The 17,227-nt window shown below is 31.2% G+C and overlaps 1 protein-coding gene across 2 annotated transcripts; it reads left to right on the forward strand.

Annotated features, from left to right (window-relative positions):
- The first annotated feature begins 110 nt into the window (after window positions 1–110).
- LOC145320354 (uncharacterized) lies at window positions 111–11,252 on the forward strand. Of its 2 annotated transcripts, none has more exons than XM_080162770.1 (13): window positions 111–661; window positions 1,721–1,808; window positions 2,121–2,215; window positions 2,636–2,712; window positions 4,193–4,252; window positions 4,952–4,998; window positions 8,704–8,789; window positions 8,996–9,032; window positions 9,424–9,503; window positions 9,580–9,636; window positions 10,018–10,107; window positions 10,738–10,786; window positions 11,154–11,252. In XM_080162770.1, exons 1-13 carry the CDS (start codon window positions 557–559, stop codon window positions 11,237–11,239), a joined length of 957 nt encoding a protein of 318 aa, XP_080018896.1. In that variant the 5' UTR covers window positions 111–556; the 3' UTR covers window positions 11,240–11,252. The 2 variants fall into 2 exon arrangements, with proteins under 2 accessions (XP_080018896.1, XP_080018895.1); XM_080162769.1 differs by having other exon boundaries at window positions 10,738–10,782; window positions 11,150–11,252.
- The last annotated feature ends 5,975 nt before the right edge of the window (window positions 11,253–17,227 follow it).

The raw sequence follows: 17,227 nt of genomic DNA on the forward strand, positions 1-17,227 counted from the left end.
ATCATATATTAGTATACAGTAAGCCCAATGTATATCTATTCTGTTATATCTATTAGTGTCTCTGGGTATAAAATGAAAGAATCGAGAATGTTTTAGTAGTATTTTCTTGTTATGTGTTTACATTTTCTAGGCGAGACAAATCATTATTTTAAGGCCCAAATATCTTAAGTTATTTGAATGTGAAGTTATCTAAAATTGGATATTTTTTTATTATTTCTTTTTAACACAAGATAATTTGTTATTATGTGAGTAATGAATAAATTTTCATATATGAATATCTTTTAAATTTTATATTGACTGCTATGAAAAAGTCAAACTGTAAAGTAATAACTAAAATAATGTTAACAAGCTGGTAAAACTTATGGTTTTGCCAAAAAAATATTAAAATGTTATAAGCCTTTCAGGATAATTTGTCTTTAATCTCCATAAAAAAAGCCAAAAACATATAATAAATTCTTTCTATAATATCTAAGTTTACAACAAGTTCAAGTAAACAAAATAAAGTAATCACCGCACAAGTAAAAGAGAGACAAAATTATTTAAGATTTGAAGTAAAATGTTAGATAAAATCTGCACAGAAGAGCTACACACTTGTGATATTATAAGCTGTGTTTTTCATAATGGATATATTTACACTGGAGGCGACCATGGTCATATAAAGGTAAACTTATGTTAGTGTCTATATCCCACTGTATCGTACTAGAGATGTTAAAAAGGATGCATAACACTGCACTGTTATATAAGTCGGTAAGATACAAAGTACGAGTAAAAAAGTATAACATTGTTTAAAAAACAGGCACCATTAATGACAGTTATGACTAGATAATGAGATGCTATGCTCTTATGTTGTACTTTCTTGTCCTAAGAATTAGTATTCCAAAAACCGGATAAATAGAATAATTATATCACATAAAAAATTGTTGTCAAACAAGTGACAAATCAACATGTTTTAAATAGACGAACGGTCATTCTGACAAAGTTTGAATTCAATTACAACATACTTAAATTGATGATAAGAGCTATCCGGTACGGACGGACGGACATATCCTAATTATAGACAAGTTTCGCTAAAAAAAAGGGAAATCCTTGTTTTTCGAAAAAAGGGTATCTCATTTGTAAAATTGGGTTCCATTTAAGATATGTCTTTCTTCAAATTTTTAAAAGCGAAGCTTTTCTATAATTAGGGTCGGTCCGTCCGTCCGTCCGTACGTCCGTCCGTACGTCCGTCCGTCCGTACGTCCGTCCGAGATAGATAGCTTTTATTCGTTAATTTAGGCATGTTAGAATTGTCCTATCGATTTCAAACTTTGCATGATGATTCCTGTAGTAGTTGGGCACGATTTAGAAAGCGTAGCAACTCTATAATCATTACCAGAATGTCCGTACATTCATTTTAAAATGTTGATTTTTCTACTTTTTTAACAACAAATTTTCAAGTGTTCTAATTATCCGTTTGATCTGATTTTTGGTATATTGATTCCTGGGACAACAACGAACAATATTATAAGCGAAGCAACTCTATAATCAAGTCCAAAAGTGTAAGTATGTCCATAAACATTAGTTTTTTTCAACAATTTTACTTACAATTTTGCTTCGACTCTAATACTTTTAAATTCTGATTATTCAGTTCAGATACCATACAAGTGTTAATGTCCGTTTGTCCTACCGATTCAGTGCTTCGCTTTTATGGATGTTGTCATCCTTGTTTATATACCTTTAGGTGTATACTGTAGATCTAAACGCAGTCTTCAGTTGGAAAGCTCATGAGCAAGTTGTATATGACCTAGCTGTTAATCCTAATAATGGAGGTAATATATTACTGTAGTAATTTTACAATCTTTAGTGTAATTATTCTTCTGTAATAACTATTTCTTTATTTATTAAAATCTAAAGATTTAGATAAAACCCGTACGAGTATTTATATTAGGAATTTAGGATTACAGTGTACTCTTCATTTTTAAATCTAAAAAAATGTTTTACTGCACTATCATTAAATTTCAAAGCTTAAGTTCTTTTTTTGATAATTGTTTGCAAACGACGACATTTCACTGAGGCTAAAGGATCAAAAAATATTCAGAAACATCTTATAAGCTTATGACTATTAATATTCTTGTATTTAGACATATACAGCTGTTCATTAGATGGTCAGATATTACAATGGAGAATAGATTTGCAATCAAAACATGCCCAATTAATAAATTCAGCTACTCAAACGGTTTGTTTTTTTATTGTATAAGTGCCATAGATTATTAAGAAAGAGTCAAATTTATCCAAAGCTTTACATATATATGTTTTCTCTGATAACTATGCTGGTGTTTTTCAAAAGTAATTTTGACTTAATTTTACGTTTTTTCATATTTCCTTAAGTTTACCTCGATTTTAATTTTCCTTTTGTTTTTGATCCTATTACCAGGGATGGAGGGGACATTCAGCGGTCTCCAAAGTTTTATAAAATCATTTTCTAATTCGTTGGTACCTTTATTGAATTTTAATTATTGGTTGTACAAATGGTATAATTGGCAGTTCTGAATATTATCATTTGGGATGTAAATCAATTTATCGGTTATTGTCTTATCCCTTTAGATCCCTGCCTACTTTACCAACTACTTTCTTTCTACTATCATCATTATTCTAGGGTCCATCTGGAAAGGGACAAGGTTTGCCAGGAGTTGGAGAGGTTGGTAGTTTAGAGGACTCACCTGCTAATGTCAGGTAATCACTTGTATGGATGATTAGAAAATCTTTTCCATGGTAATAACTAATTTTCAGGGAGGTAGACCTATACACCTCATATTTTAGATTCAAAATGAAAAAGTAAATTTCTTCTAAAATTTTATTCCTCCCCATAAACAGACAAAAGTCTGAGACCTATAATAAACTTAACCTCACTCATTGCCACTATCAAGAAGAAATTTGTTAGGTTTGACATTGACATGGGGACCAGGGCCTTTGAGCGCTTCAGGGGGCGGGTAGAGTCTGTAATTGAGACTAGCGGCGATTTTATTGAATAATCTAATAGTCATTTACCTATTTTGCTTACCAATTTTTTAAAAGAAGTTGTATCAACTTTTTTTTTTATAGCTAGCCGGTCCTTTTAGTAAGTAGTAGATGTAAAATTTTTCATAGAATTCAGATATGCAATCGGTTTTTTTGTAGACCTCTTATTTTTTAAGTAATTTAAGTTTAAAAAAAAAATTAAGTCGATTTTAAGGTACTAAAATGCAACAAAAAAAAGGAAGAAAATGGCCATTATGAACAAAAATAGTAAGATCTTTAATTTGACACCTTACTTTTTCAATTCTGTCAGGTAATTATTGAAAAAATCGATTTTTTTAAACCCACGAGAATAAAAACTTTGAACTCAATTTTATCATTTCACAAGTAAAAAAATATGGGTTCATATATACCTTTAGAATCAGAAAAATATTACGAATCCATTGTAAGCAAAATTGAAAAAAAAAGTTTACAATATAGTATATAAACTACAAAAAAAGGAATTATATGAAAATATTATATTGTACAGGCAACGTCTTAACTTTTGAATTGAGTATAAAAATGGGAAGGGGGTATAGAGGGGGTAAAGAGGGGGTAAAAAAGGGAAGACGATAGTTTTGCCAGAACAAAAAATACAATTGGCCATTTTTTAATTTTTATATTTTTTTACTTTTTTTCAATTTTGCTTACAATGGATTCGTAATATTTTTCTGATTCTAAAGGTATATATGAACCCATGTTTTTTATGTCTGTTTGAGAAAATATTCAGGTCTAAAGTTTTTATTAAACCGAGGTTAAAAAAATAGATTTTTTCAATAATTACTCAACAGAATTTTAAAAGTAAGGTGTCAAATTAAAGATCTTACTATTTTTGTTCTTACTGGCCATTTTCTTCTTTTATTTTGTTGCGTTTTAGTACCTTAAAACCGACTTAATTATTTTTTTAAAAAACTTAAATTACTTAAAAAATAAGAGGTCTACAAAAAAACCGATTGCATATCTGAATTCTATGAAAAATTTTACATCTACTACTTACTGAAAGAACCGGCTAGCTATAAAAAAAAAGTTGATACACCTTCTTTAATCTTTAAAATTGACGTTTGTATGCCCATTTGTTTAGAAATTAGAAAAATGCTGGTTTATGTGTTTACCCTTTAATTGATCCGTGCCATAACTAAAAGGATTATTTTCTGTTTAGGAAATTATTTTGGAGAGGGGATCATTTATATGCTGGCGATGAATTAGGTTCTATTTGTAGGTAAGTAACAGTTATTTCTTTCATCGTATTATAAACGGCTTTCCGCGGATATAGAATGTACAATTATAAGATTAAAACTAGTTTTTTTAGCCCCGAGATGCCGAAGGCGCGGGCTAAAAAAACTGGTTTTAATCTTATGATTGTACATTTCTATATTCGTAGAAAACTGGATATAATACGATGCTAGACATAGTTTTTTCGTATGGATGAGAACCGGTTCCTATCCACCGGATTTAAATGAATACGAGAAATAAGGATATATATTATTAGGAGGTCAGTATATTTAAAAACTATGCATAAGTCAATAGGATCTGTTAAGTTGAGTATTAATGTTTTTAAAACTAGCATTTTTTTAGGGAAGGAAGGGGGTGGTGGATGTAAAAAGTACGAAGATGATTAAAGTCCCTCCACAGATTATGACGTCATACGATAGAATAGCCAATAAGAAGCCAGTATACACCAATGGTAAAATTTATGCTGGCCTCTCATTGGCTATTCTATCGTATGACGTCATAATCTGTGGAGGGACTTAAATCATCTTCACAAAGTACTGAAGAAAAAATGTAAATATTTGTATTTGATATTTCTTTTTGGTAGGTTTACACACTTCTCAAAAAATAGACGAAAACCTGCAATGGATAGAGTTTTTTTTCTATTGAAGTGACAAAAAAAATTTAAAGTTAAAGTTTATATGTTTAGGTGGACTGCAGATTTAAAATTAGAATTAAAACAAGAATATTTTACAGGTAAATTGTAAAATACTTTTTTATGCCTACTTAATAGTTTCTAAGTTTAGATTTGATTGTTTTAACCGCTATTTTTTTTATTATAATATTGGTGTAGCTTGCAGCTACAGATGCAAAATTTACAAATTGAATAGATGTCTACTAGATCTTTTCATGAAAATACCCTTTTTCGAATTTCAATCTTCTGCTAACCTAAAAAGTTACTTTAGGGGCCTAGAAATATATGTACAAAATTTCAGCTCTCTATCTCTACTGGCGACCTAGCGCCAGGCATGTAAAATATCAACAGATAACGGTAGCACGGCGGTTTTAACAATATCTCAGTAATGTGCAGGTTTTCAGCTCTTATGCATATTTCAATTTAAACACATAAGGCCAAAGATATTTTATCCAAAAAATCTTTTGTTAAAGTCTACTCTAGACCTAGCGCCAGTCAGTTTTCTAAAATCATGCATTTTATACCTGTGAAAAATGAAATCGCCAGCGCTAGGTGTAGAGTAGACTTTGACAAAAGATTTTTGGGATGTCATATCTTAGGCCTTATGTGTTTAAGTTGAAATATGCAGAACACCTAAATTCACCTTCCAAGCCATTCTCTAAGCATTTTAATTTTTTTTTTGAAATAACGGGATTTCAAAACTGCCTTTTGAAAAGGCCTAAAAAATATCTTTTTTTGTCCCTTTTTTCACTGTATATAGTTACAACTTATTAAGATATTATTCTCAGTTAAAAAAAAATTGGCGCTTCCAGCACCAAAACCGGCAAAAACAGGCAGTTAAACTTCTGAACCCCTACTTAACCCCCTGACAGACCCCCCCTCTATCTCGGCTCCTGTTACAGATAGAGATGTAAAACTTTTTTCTGGGTGTTCATGTGTAAATTTAGAGAATTACTTTTTCTAGTCATAGCGGTCAGACCGCTCCTTATCCGCTTTTTAGCGTCCAGCCGCTAAATATTAAAACAGCTGTAGAGTGGCCAATTTTAAAGCTAAGAAAACCAAATTTTATGACAAACTATTATTTTTTATAATAAAAAAATACCTTTTTTGACCATTGCCGAAAAACGACAAATAACGGAAACCGCCAATTTTGGCGGTAAAACGGCCAATTTTAAAGCTAAGAAAACCAAATTTTATGACAAACTATTATTTTTTAACGGCCAATTTTAAAGCTAAGAAACCCAAATTTTATGACAAACTATTATTTTTTATAATAAAAAAATACCTTTTTTGACCATCGCCGAAAAACGACAAATAACGGAAACCGCCAATTTTGGCGGTAAAACAGCGGTTGGCGGCGCTAAATAATATTTTTATCTGTTTATAGTTACAACTTATTAAGATATTATTGTCAGTTAAAAAAAAGCTGTAGAGCGGCCAATTTTAAAGCTAGGAAAACCAAATTTTATGACTAGCAATTATTTTTCATAACAAAAAAAATGCTTTTTCTGACCATCGCCAAAAAACGACAAATAACGGAAACCGCCAATTTCGGCGGTAAAATGGTGGTTGGCGGCGCCAATTAATATTTTTATCTGTTTATGATCACAATAAAAGACTACATACAAAAATTGGCTGATTAAGGTCTGGAAAGGGTCAAGACAGTTAATTGTTTAAACTAATGTAATAGATTTTTATTTTAGTCAGATGCCAGACGCAGACAATTAAAAAAAAATAACATTTAGAAATATTATCAATTTGTCTACAAAGGGTTAACAACAAAATCAAAATATACAAATCTAATTATTAAAAACATCAAGATGATCTTCTCTATAAATTTTATTTTTAAAGCATTAATATTTTTATCAAATAATATGACAATGATGACAACATTAATAAGTGATTAAATACAGACAAAAAATAGGATGACAACATCCATAAAGACAAAGCTCTAAGATCAGAAGTAAGGACAACTCTCTTGTAATTACTTTTGTAATATTTAATCAACCTTAGTAAAAAATAAGATGAAAATTAGGTGTCCAGGTATGATCCAGCAGGATATAATCCTCCTAGTCTTCAAATAACTTTGAATGGCTCCAGTGTATTTATTTTTTACTAATGGACTTAAAATTGTAAAATTAAGCTTATCTTACATGCCTACATGACATATTAAATTTTTTTTAAAATCAGCTGTTGTTTCCAGCTGACCGCAGCCAGTGGCGGCAGTCCATGTAAGCTTCAAATCAATTAAATTTTTTTATAAATATATATTAATTCTTGAGTAATAATAAACTTCCGTAAATAGTAAGGCCATGACCGTTTGGCCACTCCTTGACCGATTTTTAACTGATTTTTTATTTCCTACCTGTAGTTTTGCCGTTTTTAAGCTGCCAGTAGTGGAATTCTAAAACAGCTCTAGACCAGCCAATTTTTGTATGTAGTCTTTATTGTGATCATAAACAGATAAAACTAGCGCCGCCAACCGCCGTTTTACCGCCGAAATTGGCGGTTTCCGTTATTTGTCCTTATTTGGCAATGGTCAGAAAAAGCATTTTTTTGTTATGAAAAATAATTGCTCCTCATAAAATTTGGTTTTCCTAGCTTTAAAATTGGCCGCTCTACAGCTTTTTTAATATTTAGCGGCTGGCTGCTAAAAAGCGGATAAGGAGCAGTCTGACCGCTATGACTAGAAAAAGTAATTTTCTCTAAAAATACACATGAACCAACAGAAAAAAGTTTTACGTCTCTATCTGTAACAGGAGCCGAGATAGAGGGGGGTCTGTTATGGGGTTATGTAGGGATACAGAAGTTTAACTGCCTGTTTTTGCCGGTTTGGGTGCTGGAAGCGCCAATTTTTTTTTAAACTGAGAATAATATCTTAATAAGTTTTAACTATAAACAGATAAAAATATTATTTAGCGCCGCCAACTGCTGTTTTACCGCCAAAATTGGCGGTTTCCGTTATTTGTCGTTTTTCGGCGATGGTCAGAAAAGGTATTTTTTTATTATAAAAAATAATAGTTTGTCATAAAATTTGGTTTTCTTAGCTTTAAAATTGGCCGCTCTACAGCTGTTTTAATATTTAGCGACTGGACGCTAAAAAGCGGATAAGGAGCGGTCTGACCGCTATGACTAGAAAAAGTAATTCTCTAAAAATACACATGAACAACCAGAAAAAAGTTTTACGTCTCTATCTGTAACAGGAGCCAAGATAGAGGGGGGGTCTGTCCGGGGTTAAGTAGGGGTTCAGAAGTTTAACTGCCTGTTTTGGTGCTGGAAGCGCCAATTTTTTTTTAACTGAGAATAATATCTTAATAAGTTGTAACTATATACAGTGAAAAAAAGGGACAATAACAAAAGATTTTTTGGATAAAATATCTTTGGCCTTATGTGTTTAAATTGAAATATGCAGAAGAGCTGAAAACCTGCACATTACTGAGATATTGTTAAAACCGCCGTGCTACCGTTATCTGTTGATATTTTACATGCCTGGCGCTAGGTCGCCAGTAGAGATAGAGAGCTGAAATTTTGTACAAATATTTCTAGGCCCCCAAAGTAACTTTTTAGGTTAGCAGAAGATTGAAATTCGAAAAAGGGTATTTTCATGAACAGATCTAATGTCTACAAAACTACTTGCCAGCTCTTAGGAGCCACATGTTAGCCGGCAAAAAATTGTATTTGTAATTATTGGATTAATCGATGCTTAATGCATGGTACCTGAGCCCTGGTACATACACTTTGGCTGTCACATGACTTGTTTTGTTTAGAAATTTGGTGTTTATACGTTAATGAAGATGAAAGCCTGATATATTCTGGAAGGGATAATGATATTGTTATTGCTTCTTTACCCCAGGTATAGTCTTAAAATATTTTTTTCAATAAATAAAGATTAAATTGCATATAGCTTTACTTAGACATTCATAAAAACAGAGCGCAATGAAATTAAAATTAACAATTATAGAGTGACTTTTTAATGCATTCAGCTTAGTTTTACAATAAAAAAATTAATTGGATACTTTTTTATGGTCCAAAATTATATTTAAAATTTTATTACTTTAGAAAGCCAGTCTTGAGGCTCGATGTGTGCAAGTAAAAGGTAAAATTATTATTTTTAGGTACACTTCTAATAATGATAAACAAAATTACCTTTTTCTTTATGGAGATCAAAGTTATTTGTAGGACGGGGGATCCCTGAAAGTAATACAACCTAAGTATAATTAGGGAAATTGTTTACAAAACTTACGGTGTTTTAATATTTTTAAGTACCCCCCCCCCCCTCCCGAATAAAGCTAATATTTTTTAAAAACTAGATCGATAAAGATTATAAAAAGTTGTAAGGACGAGTGTACTTTTAACAGGGTTCATTTTTCTTGGGAGAGTTATTCTATGCCCTCACCCAAAACAATGAACCTTATCAAGCAGTGAAACTTTTTTGGTAGAGATAATTTTCATATCCCTGCTGTTAGAAAAGGATATTTTTTATGTAGGTAATCTAGCTGGAAGATGCCCCGTAGTCGCCAACAAGGATGATTCAAAAATTGCCATTGTAAACAGGAATGGAATGCAGGTACATAGCACACTTATGAATTCGTCTTAAAAATAAAGCAAAATCGATGCTAATAAAGCATTTTATTCATGTTTAGGTAGATATATGGAGTAATAAGGATGGTAATGAAAGAACCAAGATACAAACATTAAAAGTAAGTGAGTTTCAGTATCAAAGAACTTCAAAAATCACAAGATTTAAATTCAGCAAGTGGCTCCAGATATTCCTGTGCTAGGTATAATTGTCAACGACCTCTATGAGGAAAAATTGGTATTAGTGTTCTTTTCATCTATGTTTTTTTTCTTTGGGGCAAGAAAGCATAACGTACGTGTAATAGTATTTTTTACTCATCTTTAAATGTAGGTCTCCCCTACAGAGTTGGGTTGAATGTTCAAACATTTCAACCACTAATTTCAATCTACAGAAGGTGTGATTTTGTGTTTCATCATTGGGGATGTACAACAATTTATCGGCCATTGGTTAAATATACCGTAATTTAGATTTATTTTAGCTTGAGTCATCTTTATATGTTCAGGACCATGATATGATAGTTAACTGTATAAGTATGGACCCTTCAGATAAAACACTGATAACTGCGGGATGGGATGCAAAAGTCAACTTTTGGGTAAGTTTTTTATTTATTGAAATTAAATTTTGATGACAATTATAAGTACAGCAAGATACACTTTATATTAATTTTTGTTTAACCCTAGCATATTCCATTTACTTTTGGTAAAATGGTTTTTATGTTTTAGAGAGCTATTTACATAATTGTCGTGGGGAGATTTATTTTCAGTGAACTATTTCTATGGGAAAATTGACGAAACACTAACCCAAAAGATAAGGAAGACACCCTGTTTAAATTTCATGCAATTAAGAAACTTAGTCCATATGTTAATCTTTTATTAGGGACAGACAGATATTCATACATCTTACTAACCTACATTTGTAGGTCCCAAGATAAATTTTCTTCAGACAGACACACTGACATACTTCCTCTTTTATAAAAGAGAGGGGTAGGTTTCAGGTAGAATCCGTAAAGGTTTTGTGTTATAAGTTAAAATCAGTGGTAGAACAATAAAAATTTATGTGAACTTTGAAAAAAAAAATTGTCTATTGTTCTTTTCAATAAGAAATATACATATTGAGTGAATATTATCGTTCTACTACTATTTTTAAGCCTTAAAACATACACCTTTACGGATTCTACCAGAAACCTACCCTCCTCTTAACTAATTTCACCTTGTATTATTAGAAAAGAGGAGAAGATGGTGTTTATTCTTTAACTAAATCAGTGAAAGTAAGTCTTTTTTTCATAAAAATAATTAAAGTAAAATTAGTATTACAACATAAGTTACCCCTCTGTCTATCATCTTTATTACAGTTCACTTTTTCTTTCATTTAGGACATGCCATTTAAGTTGTTTTCGCCTAGGTTTTTTTTGAAAATACTTAGCAGGTTTAAAAACCACCAAAGTAGAAAAAGAACCGCATTTTTTAAACAATCCAAAACAGCAACCGCGGTAATAGTTATAACATCATAGGTTGCCTTAATAAATAAAACCGCAGCTAAGGGTCTAGAACATACTCAGCTGCCAGATTTAATTTGCCGATATTTTTGAACAATCTGCAGTGATTGAAGACTAATTCATTTCTTTTTAATTTTAGGTAGATTCTTATGTGAACTGTTTGAGTTTAACCCCCAGATGTGTATATGCTTGTGGGAAAAATGGTTATATTGCAAAAATTAATAAATGATTACCTTATAAAATATGTTCTTTTTTTATAGAAAAAACCATCTATAAAAGCGAATACTAAAAGAGCAGATTAAAGATCAAAATTTTCGTACTTTTTTGTTTGATCTTATGAAATACAAAAAGTCATTTTGAACAAGGATGACAACATTCATAAGTGATGAAGCACAAAACTCATGCATGGAGAAACAGACAAAATGTGTCATGGAGCAGATGTTTTGTGGTCATTTAAAGACACAGAAGGGGAAGAAAATGATATGATACACATTAGAAAATCACGAAACCTTTTTATGACTCTAAATAAATGTCTTTTGTAGCGGGACCGAGCATTTTTGTTTCCAATTGTTGAAATTGTTAATAACACTAACAATTTCAGTACAACAGTGTCACATCTTGAAATTATGCAATTAGCTCTTGTACAATATTCAGAGACAAGTATCAATGCACTAATTATTATACATACCATGCAAAGTGCTGCCTCTCACAAAATGATCAATATCACGTGGTTATGTAGAAAAGGGAAAATTTAGGTTGCTGATATGGAGTTCATTTATTGGTTAGTTCGTTCATCCAGTAAGAGGAGAGGAGATTGGTTTTATATAGAAAAAAAACTACTACCCTTATCTTAAATCTCTACAGGCATCTTGTGAAAAGTACAATTTTATTTTTTATTTGCCCTTTTCTTGTTGGACAATATGTACATTATAATTTATCATTTATCAGGAAATGTGAAGAAATGAGATTTAAAGCACAATGTAAAGTAACTTTAAACAATGCAAGATTTATTAATTTGCGCGGGCTTTTATTTAAGTTAATTTTTCATATCCAGTAACTTGCAAGAGATGCATAAATTAGGGTGAAATCGTCACTTTCTAATTCTATAAACTGTTTTAAATATTTTCAGACTTTCGCAAATTAATATGGCAAAGTATATCAGCTTGTCTCAAAGCATTACACACACATTTTATTTAGCTTTTTGCAAAAATAAAACACCTTTTTGCGAGAGGGAAAATAACATGTGAAAGGTATGTCTCACCTGCATACAGACACATAGTGAAATGCAGTGAAGAGTACTTATTTCAAATTGTTCCCAAACTCTATCCATACATTAACAAGGATGATAGCATCCATAAAAGTGAATCTCTGAAACGGTAAGAGAAACGAACATTAACAATTGTAGAATGTCAGAACTGAATAAGCAGAATATTAATGCATAAGCCTAAACTAAATTTTAAGTAAATCCGTATTCCAAAAATCAGATGAATACGGCAATTGTAAAATTTAAATTTGTTTTTAAAGTAAAAGATTCAGCATTTTTAAATAGACGTAAAACTTTCTGGTATCAATCATAGAGCTGCTACTCTTTCTTAATCATACTCAATTGTTATAGGAATCATCATGCAAAGTTTGAAATTAACAGGACAATCCTAACCTGTTTAAATTAACGAAAATAGCTAACTTTCCCGGATGGACGGACGGAACTAAAGTAATCATTGAAAAGCTTCGCTTTTAACAAAATATAAATAAGGGTGTTGTTAAACAAAATGTAATCTATAATACAAAGTAGAATGATGTCTGTCCGTCCGTCTGTCCCTTAAGATCTCGGTAACCACTGAACTGATTGGATTTTACTCTTCGGGGAATATAACTACTGGTCCTGTGGTGGTTTTTGGCTATTTTCTTGGGGGATGGGACACACCAAAAAAAAAATCTAAATTTTTTTAATCAGTTCGAAATTAGTAATTGCAGCTCCAATTTTTTATTTATTTTTTTTTATTACCTCTTGGGGCAAAGCAACTAGTATATAATAAACAATCAATCCAAGTTTCAAATCCTTTTTGTAGTGAATACTAAACCTTCATTGTTTATATGAAAATTGGCTGTAAATATATTACAAAACTAGTTAAAGGGAGTGTGAACGTAAAAATTTCTCATCTGATTATCAAATCTTAACATTTTCTAAGCACATTTCACTACACTGATCAACTAAAAACGTCCTATTAACAAAAACATCCAGGAATAATGCCTTGATTTTATGGTATTTTGGGAGGGAAAAAGGAAAAAACAGGGAAAATCTGAACGTTTTTGTTTCTTATAATGTTTGTAGGGATATTTAACTTGTCATATATAGTTGAAACAATTTACTTACTGTTAAGGATTTGTTTTATGATATAAAATTGCCAATTAGTTTTTATAACGTAGTAATTAGTTAATAAAGACCTATTTTAAATTCGTATTATTGACAAAAAAAAATAACTCACTGTCTACAAAGGGTTGAATCTCATAGGTTATTTAAAATAATAATATCCTTTTTTATTGTGTTGGACAATAAATAACTCACTTTGGAGAATTAGTTTACACTTTTATCAGACTGTTTATAAAGAAATATTGCGTCTTTATTATTTACAAATTTGTAAATAAAGGTGGGCGAGAGATGGGCCATATAAAGTTAATTGGATACTAATTAAAAAACCTGTTTCTAGCTTTGTTATTGTATTTGGTTTTCAATAAAAAATATTGCTTATTTTATCAATTTCTAAGTAACTATACATAAGTTTAAAGCAAGGATTATGTTAAAAGTCAGCTTAACCGTTAGGAAAAATCAGGAACTCTGTGAAAAAGTTTAATTTTAGCTATAATGGGACAAAAAAGCAATTTAATGCACATTTTAAATAATACGGAAAATTTTTTCCTTTCCCTTTACCTTATAAAAATCGTCGGAAAAAGCCGTTTTTTAAGCAAACAAAAGCACGTTTTGCTCTATCTGTGAGATATTATGAATGAGATAATGTCAAGATTTGATATTAAGATGAGAAAAAATTACGTTCACAGTCCCTTTAAAATCGAAGTCTGTCCGTACTAAACGGATATATACTGTTTATTAAGGCATATTATAATTGTCCTTTAGGTTTCAAACTTTGCGTGATTACTCATATAACGTTCAGCAAAGCATTAAAAATCTCTATGATTTTAACCAGAAATTATGGATTTCCGAGCTTTTTTTAAGGGGGGGGGGGGTGTTATTAACTCTTTACGCCCCCTCCCACCTTTTACGTCCCTGCCAGAAAGTCCGTAGGTCCATTTAAAAAATGCTGCATTTTGCAACAAATTTACATACATTTTTTTAGACTCATAATTTAGTATTATGATTCTCAAGTTCTGTCCTGCAAATGTTTATTATTGTTAGTCCTACTTTCTAATGTTAGAGCTTTGCTTTTATTGATGTTGTCACCCTTGTTTGTAATATAAAGTAATTGCTGTCTCTAGCTTTAAATGTAAAATGAGCCGATTCAAATAAAGATTGAAATTTAATGCTGTCCCATTTCTACCAATGAATATTATTACTCACAGAAAAAGAAATTTATACATTTGTCAAAAATTAAATATTTACGTTTTGTAATCCTTATAATAAATTAACAGGATGTCTGTTTGTCTGTACCGAAGGTTCTCGCTAACCGCTGAACCGATCGGGTTCTCCATTACAGGGTAGCTTCTCACAGGTCCAGGAAGGTTTATAACTATTTTTTTGAGAGGTTATCTTCACCCTCTAATTTTCTTTTTGAAACTTAAAGTGAAAATCTAAAATAAAATATAAAATAAAAAAAATGGTTATTAAATTCAAGCTTCCTCCGCCACGAGTGCCCCTAGAGGACTCTTATATAAAAGTAACAGGATCTTGCTAAAAGCTAAACCGATATTGTTCTCCTTTACAATGTAGCGTATGTTCTCATAGGTCCTGAAAATTACCTCCCCCGCAAAAAAAATAAATGTTTTTTTGTTCTTAAATCTGAAATTGAAAGTGGAGTTTGTCCCCCCCCCCCCCACCCCCCTTAGATCTAGAGACAATATTCCATAGTCCGCTAAAAGCGCAAGATAAGTTAGGGTTAAAAAAGCCCCACAGAGATAGTTCAGTCGGGAACACATATAACTATCCAATTTCCCCTGATATAATGATTTTAAATTTCGTCTAAACTCCGCCAAGAATTTTGAGAAATTTTATTCAGCATCAAATTATTTACACTGAAAACTTTTATAGATTTCTTCCTTTGAAAATCTATCTGTCTCACTCTTTTTTTTCAGATAACTCTAAATGAATAATCAGACGCAGTTTTAAGAAGATGTAAATTTTTATATCAGAGTACAAAAATGGTTCTATGAAAAAATAATTGGTGAATTGGATGTTAGATAGTCGCACCAATAAACTTTTTCTTATTAAAATCTTTGAATTTATATAAACAATAACTTTTTCCAATACTCCTTTTATAATTTTTAAAGACTGTCTTTCTTAATTTAAAAGTAATTTTACCAAAAAAAATAGTAGAGCAGCTTATTTATAACTGATTTTCTGATTGTGTTTTTAACAGGGATCTAAAGGGTTAATACATAGAGAAAAACAATGGCCGGTAAATTAGTATTAGGGCCAGGTTAGAGCCCTGGTTCGATTCATGACGGGATACACGGCACAAACCTACGAGCAAGGTTTGTCCCCACTTCACATACTCAATGATGATACACAAAATTACCACTTTTTAAGGTTAAAATTAAAGATTGAAACTTGAATGAACCAACCAAACAAAATTCAATAAAAGTCTCTAAATTTGATAGGCCAACAAATAATAAAACGTTATTAAAATCAAAATTAGAGAATTGAGGATAATTGAGGCGAAAAGTAAATACGAGAGAGTGATCAATTATGTCTAAAGTAACCTAAAATTTAACTCTCCTTCAAATATTCAATGAAATAGAGCTAAAATATTTTTTCGACTTTAAGTTAGTCTTTTTTTTGTATGTCAGAAAAAAAGAGGGATATATGCTGCTAAATTGAGGGACAAAGAAGAAAAAGACACAAAAAATCATGGCTATACAGACCATGAGTAAGATGTATTGAACCCCACTGTTAACTCATAGTAGAATCGACATAACATCTTATTTTATTTGAAAACTTAACCAATAAATATTTGGTAACGTCTAAGGGAACCGTCCAACATTTTAGAAGGGAAACATAATTTTTTTAAACTTGAGAACGTAAACATGATTGTTCTTCGTGCTTTCATGTTATTATCAATCATGGCATTAAATACCTATAATTTACATTTTTTTTGTTACACATTAAGTTGCTAAGTAATATTCATTTCAAAAATCAAATCAATAGGTAGTTCTTTCATGTAAAATATTGATGTAGAAGTGTTTAAAATGGACAAACAGCAATGCAATCTAAAAAAATCTTCGCTTTTGACTCAATGGACTCAATAAAAATCTTATTTAGTATCACCAGTATCCTGAGTATACGCCACTGAAGTAAAAGTATTGACAAACTGGCTGAGGTATATTTTATATTTAACAATGTCTTGCTAGGTTATGTAATAGTTTTACATTTCTTATCAATAGGTAGCGCAGCATTGGAAGTTTGCAGTAGTTTGGATGCAAAAAATAACAGTAAACTGTTAAAAGTTAAAAATTAGAAGTAAAAATTAAATTAAATGCAATTAAAGCATACTAGCGGCTACGCCCCTAGAGGCCTCTAGGGGCACTTGAGAAAAGGAGGGTGGAATTTGATAACCCAATTTCTTATTTTAGATTTTAAAAGAAAAAGTTTTTTTTTTGGGGGGGGGGGATTTTTCATTTTTGGGGGGGTTGGGGGTGTCCCACCCCTCAAGAAAATAGTGATAAACCTTCCTGGGACCTATGAGAAGCTACCCTGTTAAGGAGAACCCGATCGGTTCAGTGGTTACAGAGAACCTTCGGTACAAACACACAGACACACATCTTGTTACTTTATTATAAGGATAAATAAAAATCACGAAACCTTATGTGAAGTACTTTTAAGTTGTGACAGGATAACATTAAGACAAATGAAGGGTCGGACGGACATACCCTATTTATAAAGTGTCATTTATATAAGAATATTTAGTAAAATTACGGTGACGGATGAAATAAAAAAAGATGAATTTATAAAATTAAAATTCGTAAAGAATAGCTTTTCAAAAAAAGA

The sequence above is a fragment of the Acartia tonsa genome, chromosome 5, assembly GCF_053477335.1.
Source record: "Acartia tonsa isolate MP-2025a chromosome 5, ASM5347733v1, whole genome shotgun sequence".
Taxonomy (NCBI): Eukaryota; Metazoa; Arthropoda; class Copepoda; order Calanoida; family Acartiidae; genus Acartia; species Acartia tonsa.

Excerpts from the sequence above, each read along its gene's own strand:
- LOC145320354 (XM_080162770.1), top strand. The coding sequence starts at position 557 with ATGTTAGATAAAATCTGCACAGAAGAGCTACACACTTGTGATATTATA. Across the intron at positions 4,999-8,703 it reads AAAACAAGAATATTTTACAG|AAATTTGGTGTTTATACGTT; the intron begins GTAAATTGTAAA and ends TGTTTTGTTTAG. Across the intron at positions 10,108-10,737 it reads ATGCAAAAGTCAACTTTTGG|AAAAGAGGAGAAGATGGTGT; the intron begins GTAAGTTTTTTA and ends TTGTATTATTAG.